The 13512-nt window shown below is 46.2% G+C and overlaps 1 protein-coding gene across 2 annotated transcripts in view; it reads left to right on the top strand.

Annotated features, from left to right (window-relative positions):
- The window catches only part of DOCK1 (dedicator of cytokinesis 1), a 527045-nt gene that overhangs the window by 320171 nt on the left and 193362 nt on the right, over positions 1-13512 (top strand). For both annotated transcript variants that reach the window (XM_060033849.1, XM_060033848.1), the window contains exons 28-29: positions 786-887; positions 8084-8178. In XM_060033849.1, the coding sequence (XP_059889832.1) occupies positions 786-887; positions 8084-8178 (197 nt within the window). The remainder of the gene's footprint in view (positions 1-785; positions 888-8083; positions 8179-13512) is intronic.

Genomic DNA, 13512 nt, shown 5'->3' with positions numbered 1-13512 from the left:
GACTGCTTAACCCCCTGCTCCCCCGCTAGACCAAATCCCCCTTAGTGTGTCTGCACACACACACACACACACACACACACGTGCACAGACCTGCACACGCAAACATGTCCACATGCACAGCCACTTGCATGCTGGTCACTTCTGTTGCTAAGTGCTCTGGCCCCTCAGTTTCTCCATGTCTTGATTTTGTTTGGTGGTTTCTTTTTTCCCCTTCTTTTCCTTTCCTGCCAGCTCTGTCTGGTATGAGAAATAGCCCCGTCTCTCCCACTTTACATTCTGATGAGGCTGCATTCCTCCTCACATGCTTCTGGTGGAGGAGAAGTGAGCCATAACTCATTGTGGAGTCGGTGGTTATTGCCTCCAAATTGGCCAAGGGGGATAGAGGCAGATTTTGAGAAATAAAAGTCCGCTCTTTGCCACAGCCCGGGAGCAGGGGCTGCACACACACTTTGCCTGATAACAGGGGCAGCAACTTTCCAGGGAACACAACGCACAGTGGTGGCGGTTTCGAGCCTGTCTTTCATTGAACATATTTAATGCGAGAATGTTTCAAGCTTGTTTTTTCCAGACTGGACAGTCATGTATCAGGAAACATTTAATGTAGTTAGAAGGAAATGTAGCAAAAGGAAAGATGGTGAGGCTGGAGTGACCACTCTCCTAGCTGGCCAGCCTGGCACATGGCTTCTCCCTGGTGGGCTTTGAGCCCAGATGCCTAGTTTACAGCAGTTTCTCCCATGAGTGTCGTGGGTCTCCTCATCTCATTGTATCTTTTGATCTGTTTACAGGGAAACTTCGTGGCCTGTATGACAGCTATTTTACGACAAATGGAAGATTATCATTATGCCCATTTGATCAAGACTTTTGGGAAAATGAGGACCGATGTGGTGGTGAGTGTAACTTTGACTTTCTATAACTGTGTTTTGAGGCCAGCATTTTAGGCAAAACGCTGATGTAAGTATTTCCATTTTCAGTATGATTTTGGACTTGCCTCCACTTGATTTCAGAAGCCACCAGGGATGGTCTAACTAAAGGCGTGTTTGTAAGAAGATAAGGGTCAAGATACAGACTCTCTCCTTCTACTGACCTGGGGAGTGATTCAGGGTGTCAGCCAAGAAAAGTCCCTTTTCTTTTCTCTCCCATGCTTTGTGGTCACGGAAGATTTGGAGATGTTACCCGTGGAGAGTCTGTCATTAACTGCTGTTCATTGATTGACTGGCTTTCAATCGCAGAAGCCAGGAAGCATTGTCAGCCTTAATTGTGCTCCGTTATTAATTAGCTTTAGTCACGGAGGCTCATTAGCATTTCTCGAAATAATTCTCTAGTCATCCTCAGTGAGAGTATGATACAACTTAATTAGGAGACGTACAGAGGGGAAGTTAGGAGCTCTGTCCGTAACAAGCTGACGTCGCAGGGCCGTACAGCAGATGTCCTCTGCAAAGCCGCAGCCAATGGGTCTGCAGAGTTTCTGAGTATATGTCCACCTCGGCTCTCCTGTCTGGGAACACAGACTCCATTTCTGAGGCCCCTAGATTCCTACAGACGGCAGCAAGTTCTACTAGCGTTTCCAGAACAAGGTTGGTTGCACTTTACATCAATCTTATTAAGGGATAGAGACAATGCATTTAAGGCTTTTTTCCAAAGGATTAATTCTAATTAAAAAAACGACCTTATTAACTGTTGCTGCTGTATGTGTGTGCGCGTGCGTATGTATATTTAAATTATATATATATAAAATGTTTAATATAATAATAATAATATATGTATTTAAATTTCTAAAAAATTGATTTATACCTTAAAATCATAGCAATTTTCCTTAAATAAAAGTCAAGGAGCAAGAGTGTGTATGTGTTTGCGTGTCTCTGTGTTTAGTCTTCCTTAAAAATATTAACGAGCAGTTGAATGTAGGACTGTACTCAGGCGTGTAACATGTAGCGCATGTGATTATAGCCTGCGATTCTTCAGCAGTCAAGGCACAGTGAAATCAGATTTGCCACGTGAAACATTTCATGCCTCATGTTTGATCAGGGGAAGGATAGTTGTAGCTGAACCTTTATGAACAATTTCCTAGACAACACTTCAGGCTGAATAATAAACTTTTCAGAATGAGAAGCATTACCTGTGCTGAAAACTTAGGACTCCATTTAATTATTTGCCCTTTATCAGAATAGTCACATGATCAAAATCATACTATTCATGCAAACTGTTAAAAATATTTAATCTGGGGCTTCCCTGGTGGCGCAGTGGTTGAGAGTCTGCCTGCCGATGCAGGGGACACGGGTTCGTGCCCCGGTCCGGGAAGATCCCACGTGCCGCGGAGCGGCTGGGCCCGTGAGCCATGGCTGCTGAGCCTGCGCGTCCGTAGCTTGTGCTCTGCAACGGGAGAGGCCACAACAGTGAGAGGCCCGCGTACCGCAAAAAAATACATATATATATATATTTAATCTGAATTATTCAGTGTTGCTGTGGATAGGGAAGCTTCAATGTATTGTGAAAAGCGATTATACAAAATAGTGTTTAAAAATGACTAATTTGCCGAATTCCAAGTGTGTACCCTCTCTCCTTCACAGAGTAGATCATCAGATACTTGTTGCATGTTGTGGTCCTGATATCCCAAGGGATTTTGCTTCCTTAGACACAGTAGTTCAGAACAGCAATTATTTGCAGACAATTGGATTTCCATTATAAAATGGCATTTGTGGTTTGGATATCATGAATTCATACTGCAAGGATCGTAAACCTTTTTTATTGTTGTTAATCTGTCAGAACTTTGTAAAGTGTGTTCCTATCTATTAACTATACGTAGAGGGTATTTGACTATTTTCCTACTTGGACAAATGCTCACAAAAATGAAAGGTCGTTTTGTGTTAAATAATTGGAAGTTAATTAGTAATGCAGTGTACGAAGAGCCTAGACCATTTTCTCAAGACTACTTCCTTGTAAGAAGTGCTTCCTCAGGTTTTCACATTCAGCTCTGGTTTGGTTGGATGAGTCATTCCCATACTCATCCCATCCCAAAATCTCAGTTATTATCAACACCAAAGTCACAGGCCTCAGAACTGGTACTTTTACAGTCTCTCAAGTGACCCTTTGGACCCCAAGACAGTGAAAGGATGGAGCACAGCATGGAACTGAAAGGCTAATCCAGGAAAGGAAAAGGGTGGACGCGTTTGGCTCAAAAGTCTCTCATAACAGAGACAGTCCCTTTAGGATGGTGAGCCATGTGGGGTCTTTAAGTTCTTCTGCAGTGGAGGTGCTGGCCTGAAGAAGGGGCTGCTAGCTGTCTTGTGTCCCAGTTACTTAAGCAGGACCACAGGTGGAGAACTTACTCAGTGTCCATAGTAAGATCAGAGGTGAAGAGGAGTACTCTGGACCTTCCAGGGGAGCCTGTTCTCTTGACACTTGTCCCAAGTTCCCACTAAGTGGCCATAAAGGAATGTTTGTGGAGCGACTGAGTGAATAATGACGTATCCGAGAACAGTGCAGGTGGAAGTAACGCTTATTGGTTACAGGTTGAGTGAATGCAGGATACAGGACGGCGAAGGTTGAAAGAACCAGGCTGTGGGGTCCCTCTCATCTCCAAGGAGGACCCAGGGGCAGCCACAGGCTACCGTGCATTCTCGCCTCTTTCTGTGGCCTCTCCCAGTCCTGTGCAATTGTAGGTTATGTAGGGAAGCCCGGTCAGGCAGAGCTCTGAGCTCTTAGCGTCCTCCTCCTGGATTACCCTCCTGCCTCCATTCAGCTTCCATCCCAACGCCTTCTGGGAACCCCTACCCGACACCTGCCTTGACCTCACCTGGTGGCTATCGCCCACTGCCCCTTCCCTTGTACCTTGTCCATCCCAGTCAACCAGCAGCCTGTGCTGGGGTGGTCCAGCGTGACTTCTCACCAATGGAAAGTGGTGAGGATGCTCACGGGGATTATGAAAGCAAGAATATTTGCCAGGTGACTGTCCTTGCCTGGGAAACATTCTGCTGTTGGGCAGGCCTGGTCTTAAAGAACCTTGATTTCTGTGTGAAATGGCCACCGAAGGGTGATCCACAAGCTTGTGTAGGGAATGTCACGAGTAGCAGGAGGAGCCTTGCTCTGAGCATCCGTTTCTTTATCTCTTGTGACCATTCCTCGTAGATGCAGCTTTATCGAAGACTGTCTCCACTGGGTGATGAGTTTGGGGGTGCAGAATCCTTTTATAGTGAATTCACTCAATAGCTGTTTCTTGGAGACTGACTTTGTGTTAACAGGCGGAGGAGGTGACAGCAGGCAATGCAGACGGGTTTTGCTCTCGTGGCCCCCAGTCTAGTGGAGAATATCACAGGTAATCAGGGAGTCCTTCAGATAACCCAGGCTGTCCATGCTCCAAAAGAATGATCCCTGTGAAGCAGCCAGACTGGACTGAGTCGGGTGGTCAGGAAGCCTTCTTTGCAAAGGAGAGGATTGTGGAATATCGAGGAATAGAAGAAAGGGCACTCGCTGTAGGTGGTAGAGCAGCAAGAGTCCTGGGGGTGAGGTGCAGCCGGACAGGTGCTGGGGCATCAAACTGCACAGGACCCCATTGGTCATGCTAAGAGGCTTTGTGTTCTTCTGCTTGTTTGGTTTCCGTTTCTGTATCATTTATTTACTGTTTTTCCCTTAATTATTTTAAAATTGTTTTTAAGGCATTTATTTTTTGAGTAAACTTTTTATTTTGAGAACATTGTAGAGTCACATGCAGCTGGAAAAAACAATGCAGAGCGCCCCTGTATTCTTCACCCAGTTTCTCCCAATAGTGGCGTCTTGCAAAACTATAGAACAACGTCAAAATCAGAATGTTGACGGTGATACAGTTCACTGATCTCATGTTGAGTCTCTCCATTTTGCGTGTGCTCTTTTTATCTTGAAAAATTTCAAACATACAGAAAAGCTGAAAGAATAGTACAATGGAAACCATTCTTCCTGTCATCTGAATCCATCAGTTGCAAGCACCTTGCCATATTTGCCTCCCCTGTATCTCTATGGACCTCTTTCCATGTAGCCAAATCCCGTAAGTATGTGAGAAACATGTAAGTGGTTCAGCAAATATCTCTCAAGGTTGAAGACAATAGTCAACGGCCTCAATGACCTTCCAGAACATAACAATCACCTCTTCATACCGTCTGTATTCAGATTTCTCCTCAGTTCTCCCCAGTCTTTGTTGTATTTCGTTATAGGCTTTCTCAAATCTGCATCTAGTCTGGACTCACACGTTGTATTGGGTTCTCTCTCCTTCATCTCTTCTTTTTTCTAGAATGAGTTCATCACCTTGTTTTTCCTTCCCATTCATGGCATTGCTTTTTAAAATTCTATTTCATTTTTATTTATTGTTTTGAAGGGATAAAGTCATTAGCTTTGCAGACTTTCACCCATTCTGGAATCTTTGAATGCTGCCTTGTGTGCAGATTTGTTTCTGCAAATTCCTATGTCCTGCAAACTGGAAGCTTGATCTAAAATTCAAGTTCCCCCTTTTGGCAAGCGGAATAGAAGTTGGTGTTAAGCATTCCCTGGTGTGTCTGTTGGGAGTCTGGAAATGCCGGGCTGACCACTACTGATGATGCTGGGTTTGATCAGTTGGTTAAGGGAGTCACTACCAGATCTCTCTGTTGTGAAGATACATGCCCCTTGAAGATTATCATGTAATCTTTGGGTAATACTTTGGCATCTGCAGAAAATTGCAAAGGTCTTCCTCTAACAATCTTTCATCTGATAAGTTTAGCATGTATTGATGGTCCTTGTCTGAAACAGTTATTTCTCTGACTTAAGAGAATGGTGACTTCCTACTTCTGAGAATCAAGACTCATTGGCTTTAATCTAGGAACGCTGGGAAGCCCCTGAGGACGTGGGTTCGGTGGGAGATTGGGGGAAGTGTTGGTGCCCTGATCAGATTTGTAATTTGAAAAGGTCACTCTGGGTGAAGTGTGGGGACCAAGAGAGACAAGAATGACCATAGGTAGATAGGCTAGGATGCCCCACTGGTAGTCCAGGTGAAAAAGGATGATCAATGATCCAAGTGGGTGGGTATAGAGATGGACAGAAGCAGATGGTTTTACAAGAAGATTTTGCCTGTGGAATACACTGATGGCTCTTGTTAGAGCTGTCCACTTACTAAATGGAGCATCTTGTGAATAATATAACTAAAAATGTAGCAGGGATGAATTGATTATAAAAAGATGAAATTTTCACAAAATATCTCATGTGAATCTTCCAACTCCCCTCTTTGACTTGGAGATAGCAGTTGTAATAGTCTATTCAGCCTCATCAGCCGTCCTAGGCAAATGCCATGGTGGGGACCACCACCATGGCTAGTAAATTATGCAGACCGACAGGGAAGCCTTGCAAAACCTCATCTCCCACAATCTGCAGCATTTTGTTTGATCAGCAAAGTACCAACATTTAACAGCTGAGCCATACTAATGAAGTGTGGGACTGTGTTTCCTAGAGGGAAAAAAAAAAAAGGAATTGGGAAAATATGCTTCTCTTCTAGAATAATAAAAACCAGACCCTGTATCTCAATTATTAGGCTTTGAGGAGTGATCAGCAAGAAAGCCAGCAATTTCATGCAAATAGAGATGTGACTAAATTACGGCACTCAGCCGGCAAAGTAGGCAACCTGGTCATTAAAATGTGAAACTCTCGACAAAGTGGGGAAACTTAAGGAGTGAAGTATGAATTTCAGTAATTAAACTGGGGAGAGAAACTGTTCCTTGTGTCAGGGGGCACCTAGAACACCCCTGCTCACAAGCCCTGCTGGTCAGGGCTCCTGTGGGCAGAGTTTGGAGGACATGGAACTGACTTTTCCCTCCTGACTCTGCCTGGGATCCTAACCTCTCCTGCACTGGAGGCCTCTGTTGTATAAAGGGTGATCACGATTGCTCCTTGAGTTTTTATTCACGGGAGGAGGCTCGACAGACCCCTCCCAAGGCAGAGATGACTCGCTGTAACCTGGCATTGCTGTTACGGTTGCAGAGGAAGCATCTCTGAACATCGGCTTATTGCTGCTGTCAGATGGAACTGGTGTCTCTTTGCAAGAAGTTCCTGGGTAGAACTCTGTGCTGGGAATTGCTTTCTTGGCTCCATAAATTCTGTTCACCACCTTGGTCTTCACAGCCATTGTACCTAATTATGAATCAGTAGATTAAATAAATGAGAAACATCCACTCTATTTGGCCATCTCTGACTATAACCTCATTTTCCTACATGAATTCTCAGTTGCCTGTCCCCTTCCCACCCAGATCTTGAGGGAGCGTGCATCCCGGGCTACCGGGATGTGTGCTTTTCAGGATAACCGCTTGTTTTGTTCAGGTTAGCTCAGAATAAGCACTAAACTGTCAGATTCAAGAAATTTTCCTAATTCTGGCAGGCACAGAGTGGACCCACTAGGAAAGGGGAACCCCTTCCCGATGCCAGGAGCGGTCTGATTGGCCAGGAAGCAAGGTGGGGCAGCAGGGCACCACTCGTGAAATTCAGGGACCATCTAGGAGACAACAGAGGTATAACTGAGGAGCTTGTGGATTTGAGGATGCCACATAAAAGAGTCTGGAATGCGACCACATGCTCAAATGGTTTACTGGGAGCTGAATAGGTGCAGATGGTCAGGAGTTCCTGTTTGAGCCTTTCAGCTGTTAAATTACATAAGAAAAAGGAAGGGATAATAATACCACATATTCAACCCAATGGGCCCTGTTCATAATGAAAAATCTCTGTAGAGTAAATATAAGACATAGTTATGACCTGCGTGTTACGTTTGTTTAAAAAGGTTTCTTTAAGCAGAAAGAGTGTGACTATGTATTTGTAACCTTTGGGGACTGACTCTTTGTGACTCTTAGATATGCCCAAGGAGTATCTTTTAATATGTCCTTGGAAAAGTTCTCCGGGACAGGAGGTGCTCAGGCAAACAGAAAGGCGGAAGTGTAATACATACCTCCTGTGAAATACATCTTCATTACTTTTTCGTATGTTCTCATTCAGTTAAAAGAAAAAAAAAAAGTCATTTATAATGTAAAATTATTCCAGGGGGCATTGGTTTTCACCTTTTTCTGGGTGGCTTGTTTCAGTGTTCTCTTTTTTATTTCAGGATTTTCTGATGGAAACATTCATCATGTTTAAGAACCTCATTGGGAAGAATGTCTACCCTTTCGACTGGGTGATCATGAACATGATGCAGAATAAGTGAGTACGGGGGAAGGCTCTCCTTGACGAGGTGCCTGATTCATGTCTGGTGGGAATGGAGGTGTTGCTTGGATACCGTGGGGTCTCCCACAATATACAGGGTGCTCCCCCTTCTGTGATGCAAATGGTTCTTTGGAGAAATGGGCCTGGAGATTGGGTGCTTTGCCTATGCCAGCACAGGCTCTGGGGCTGAGAACTTGGGCTCTGCCCCCTGGAGAAAACAAATATGAACATGACCCGCCTTTCCCTTCACCTTTGTCAAGGGCATCAGTTTGCCATCTAATCTCAACCATGTGTGTTTGTTACCCAAAGCGATTCTCAGCTCTGTGGGAGTTTTTTGAAAGTGTTTGCATTTCACGTATTTCAGCTGGAAAGCATCGTGAGCATTTTCATCACACGTATTAAATATTAAGCACGTGCCTTGTTCATCTTCTTGTGAGGGCTGTTGGTTAATTTTCTAGCACTTGGGTTTTATAATTTCTGTAAGCGCCAACAAAGATCATGGGGTTCTCGATCGCATGTGGTTTCTAGAAGGAATTTCTGTTGACTTCTTTTTTCTGCTTCTTTCTTTTTGCAATTTTTATGGAGATAACTGTAGGTTCATAGTCAGTGCTGCGGTAAGAAGTAAGACAGGAGATCTTGTGTACCATTTACCCAGTTTTCCTTGATGATAACCTTTTGTAAAACCTTAGCCCCAAACTACAACCAGGGAACTGACATTGATACAATTTACCTACCTTCTTCAGATCTTCCCACTTGACTTGTACTCATTAGTGTTTGTGTTTAGTGTCTTGCAGTTTTTTTCACATGCGTGTGTTCTCAAATCCACCCTCACGGTGAAAACGCTGAACATTGCCTTTACCACAGGGGATCCTGTGGTTCCCCATTTGTGACCCTCCCCCTTCCCTAATCCCTGGCAACCACTAATTTGTTCTCCATTTCTAAAATTTTGTCATTTCGAAAATGTTATATAAATGGAATCATACAGGCTGTAACCTTTTGGGATGATTGACTTTTTTTCTTTCACTCTGCCTAATTCCCTGGAGACTCATTGAGGTTCTCGGATCAGTGGTTTGTTCCTTTTCATTGCTGAGTTAGTGTTCCCTAGTATGGACGTGCCACAGGTGGTTTAACCATTTTTACTGTTGAAGGACGTCTAGACTATTTCCAGTTTGGGGCTATTACAAATACATCTGCTGTGAACATTCCTGTACAGGTTTTTGTATGAACTTAAGTCTTCATTTCTCTGGCACAACTGACCTGGGATGCAAATGCTGGATTGCATGGTAATCATATGTTTAGTTTTGTAAGAAACTGCCAGACTCTGCCATTCTCCGTTCCCGTGAGCCATGTAAGAGAGATCCAGCTTCTCTGCATCCTCGTCAGCATTTGCCATTGTCACCGTTTTTCATTTTAGCCCTTCTGATACATGTGTACGACGTCTCATCGTGGTTTTCATTTACGTTTTTCCTGAGCCTCTTTTTAATGATTTGTCCACCCTATGGAAAAATTCATAGCAGCAAGGGCCTTTCCCTTTGCCTTTTGTGGGTGATGCTCCTTTCCAGGACAGCAGGGATGAAGTCGGCCCTGTGTACCATAAGCTGTGGGTTCTGAGCAGGCCTCCACTAGGACTGAGCCGAAGTAAGTGTTGTCCATCTTAAGTCATACGTTGCTGTGGCTGAAGCCTCCTTCCTCACATCAGACAACATCTGAGAATTAAGTGGAGAGGCTCGGGAGGGAGCGGCCTCTCACAGCTGGAGATATAAACGTGGCCAGCGCTCACAGCAGGGGTCCTGGCCTTGGCCTCTTGCATTTCCACCTGCTCTCTCTTGGTATCTGAATCCTCACCCAGAAAGTGAGGAACTTAAAGCACGAGGAGTTCCTTCCTTTTTTCTCTGTCGGGATTAACTTTTGTGAGTGATGATTTAGAATGAGTCTAGAGAGCTGCAGTGTTCATGTTTTTAGTGGCGTATCTTCAACAAACAACCAACCCACTGTCCTGGATCTACAGGAAGACTCGGGCTCTCCGTGCTCTGCTGGATGCCGTAGCTGAAAACGACAGACCCGTCCTTGCCATCTAGCAATGAAATAACTCGAGGCCTCTGCATTTAACTAGACCCGGCAGATAAACTCGCCATGTCGGTAGTGAAATCACGACTCCGTTACTCGACTGAGTAGAGCTAAAGGCGGCCGCTGAGTCAGGCAGCCGGGCGGCCCCGGGTGTGGTCGGGAGGCGTGCGTGTGGACGCTTGACCCCGCATGTGGACTTGACCTGTGCCGCATCTTCCCTGCAGAGTGGCCGTGTCCTAGCACCCAGGCTGTGCATTCCATACCCTGGGGACGAGGGTGGGAGAGGGCTGCTCCTGCAATGTCAGATGCCATCTGTCCTCAGAAGTTGTGTGACTTGGTGACCCCAGTCCCAGGGGTCCCACCGAGGTTAAACTGTCACCCCACTGAGGAGGATGCAGCCACACTTTACTTTTTTTTGCGGTACGCAGGCCTCTCACTGTTGTGGCCTCTCCCGTTGCGGAGCACAGGCTCCGGACGCGCAGGCTCAGCGGCCATGGCTCACGGGCCCAGCTGCTCCGCGGCATGTGGGATCTTCCCGGACCGGGGCACGAACCCGCGTCCCCTGCATCGGCAGGCGGACTCTCAACCACTGCGCCACCAGGGAAGCCCCTGATGCTATTTTGATGGTGATGGAGAGTCTGTTTTCAGTTATACCCTTACGGTTGCATCATAGCCTCTTCCTGCGACTGCATCCTCTGCCTTCTCCTGCCAGCACTGAGGTATCTGATCATCACCCCAGACCTGCACGTGGGCGAAAACCACGTACTCTGTGACTCAAAGCATGGAGCGCAGCCCTCAGAGTTTCCTTCGCCGGAGACCCTGTCCAGCTTCTCCCAGGATGTTCTGTAGTTCCCGGGGTGAGGATGTCGCTTGACCCGTGCTCGCTGGAATTGTGCGTTCCCTGCATTCCTCCTCACGTGCCACTCTGCAGGGTGCAGCCACGTGACAGAGATGCAGGTGTGCCGTGGCATCTCCACCAACCCAAGCCTTTGCATCTCAGCCACAGGGAGGAGAGCTCTTTGTTTGTAGGGAAAGGCAGCTCTGCAAGGCAGAAGCCCTGGTTTGTTGTGTCCTCTTAAAGGCAGATGCCGGAGACTTCTGAGGATAAAGTCTTGTGTCAATGATGATGGAATTAGGGTCTGGAGCCGGAAGTCCATCCTATTATCTTGGGCAGTATGCTCGTAGGCTGCAGCCCTAAAAGACATCTCCATAAAGGAGGAAACGCTCAGAATGTAAAATCCCTGTGGTTTCTTTTATGTTGTACATAAAATGTACGGAGCCATCTCATCAAGAATTCTAGTACTCTGAGGCCAAGTCTTCCAGCTGACAGCATTTCTTCCATCAGAACGTCCCAAGGAGGAGCTGTGTCTGTGTATGCCTGTGTGTGTGTGGGGGGGGGGGGGTATGTGTGCATGCGCATGTATATGGACGTTTGTGCATGTGTGTGGTTGTGTGTGCGCGCACACGTGTGTATGTGTACGTGTGTGTAGGTTTGTTGATACCAAGTAAAGACCTTTTTTTTTTTTTTTTTTTTTTTTTTTTGCCACACCGCAGCTTGTGGGATTTTAGTTCCCCAACCAGGGATTGAACCCAGGCCCTTGCAGTGAGAGCACCGAGTCCTAACCACTGGACCACCAGGGAGTTCCCTAAAGACACTTATATTTGCAGAGATTTTGACTCTGAGAAGCTGCAGCCAATCCGCCTTCCTCTCACAGCTGACACACTTTGCAGGCACAAGGTCCCCAGCCACAGGGAATAATAGAAGAGCAGGCCATGAAGGAGGCATTTTAGACTCTGATCAAAGTTGGAGCTGTGAGGGACTTCCCTGGTGGTGCAGTGGTTAAGAATCCGCTTGCCAATGCAGGGGACACGGGTTCGATCCCTGGAAGATCCCACATGCCACAGAGCAACTAAGCCCGTGCGCCACAACTACTGAGCCTGCGCTCTAGAGGCCACGAGCCACAACTACTGAGCCTGCGTTCTAGAGCCCGCAAGCCATGACTACTGAGCCTGCGCTCTAGAGCTCGCGTGCCACAGCTGCTGAGCCCACATGCCTAGAGCCCGTGCTCCGCAACAAGAGAAGCCACCGCAATGAGAAGCCCGTGCACTGCAACGAAGAGTAGCCCCCGCTTGCTGCAACTAGAGAAAACCCGTGCGCAGCTATGAAGACCCGACGCAACCAAAAATAAATAGTCAATAAATAAATAAATAAAAAGTTGGGGCTGTGATCATTGTAATTTTCTTTCTTACATCTTACTGCCTTAAAACGCTACCCCCTCTGTTGAATAAACAATATTGAGTTTTAGAAGCTGAATCGGTTGGGTGGCTGAGGAAGATACTGCCTCCATGCAGCCAGCTAGGTAACACTTAAAGCTATCTTAAGACATCTGGTTGGTGACCCTTTAGTTTTCTTTAACATCCTTGTTTAAATGCCAGTTTCAGAGTGCAGAGTTTATCTCCTTTTTCATTTAACACATGCATTCTTTGTGATGTGTTGTGTGTTTTCATCTTCAGGCTAAGGGTGAGCTGAAACATATGCTTCCCACGTGCCAAGCACTTCTCGGGGGAGACTACAAGTCATCATGTCCTTAATACCCTCAGCAGCACTTTGAGACAGCTGTTGTTTTTATGCCCACTTTACAGATGGGAAAGTTGAGGCACAAAGGTTTCTTAAGTTGCCAAAAAACACACAGCTGGGAGGTTATAGGGCCAGTCCCGTAGCCTAAAACCACGCTGCTACCTTGAGTATGCCTCCTGTTTCCCGAAGAGAGTATTTTGTTTTGTTTTTAATCCTTATGTCTTTAAAACACAACTTTTCTGCAAGATTTACTACTTACCTGAGTGAATTTTAAGCACAGAAGTCAAGATGTTCCTACTTAGCTTTTTTTTTTTTTCCCGGTACGCGGGCCTCTCACTGTTGCGGCCTCTCCCGTTGCGGAGCACAGGCTCCGGACGCGCAGGCTCAGCGGCCATGGTTCACGGGCCCAGCCGCTCCGCGGCATGTGGGATCTTCCCAGACGGAGGTGCGAACCCGTGTCCCCTGCATCGGCAGGCGGACTCTCAACCACTGCGCCACCAGGGAAGCCCCCTGCTTAGCTTTTTGGAGCCATTCAAAGTATATGCTGTTACAGAGGATCGCATCCATTACTGAGCTTTATGGAGTCCTGCTGTGAACTTTTAGGACAGAACCTCACTAATATCTTAATAAAATAATTTCCCATAGAAATTACATAGATACCATATAACACTGTTTCTTTGTCGTTG

The sequence above is a fragment of the Delphinus delphis genome, chromosome 16 (assembly GCF_949987515.2).
Source record: "Delphinus delphis chromosome 16, mDelDel1.2, whole genome shotgun sequence".
Taxonomy (NCBI): domain Eukaryota; kingdom Metazoa; phylum Chordata; class Mammalia; order Artiodactyla; family Delphinidae; genus Delphinus; species Delphinus delphis.
Note: the sequence above shows the minus strand (reverse complement) of the source record. Positions and strands in the feature narration are given on the sequence as shown.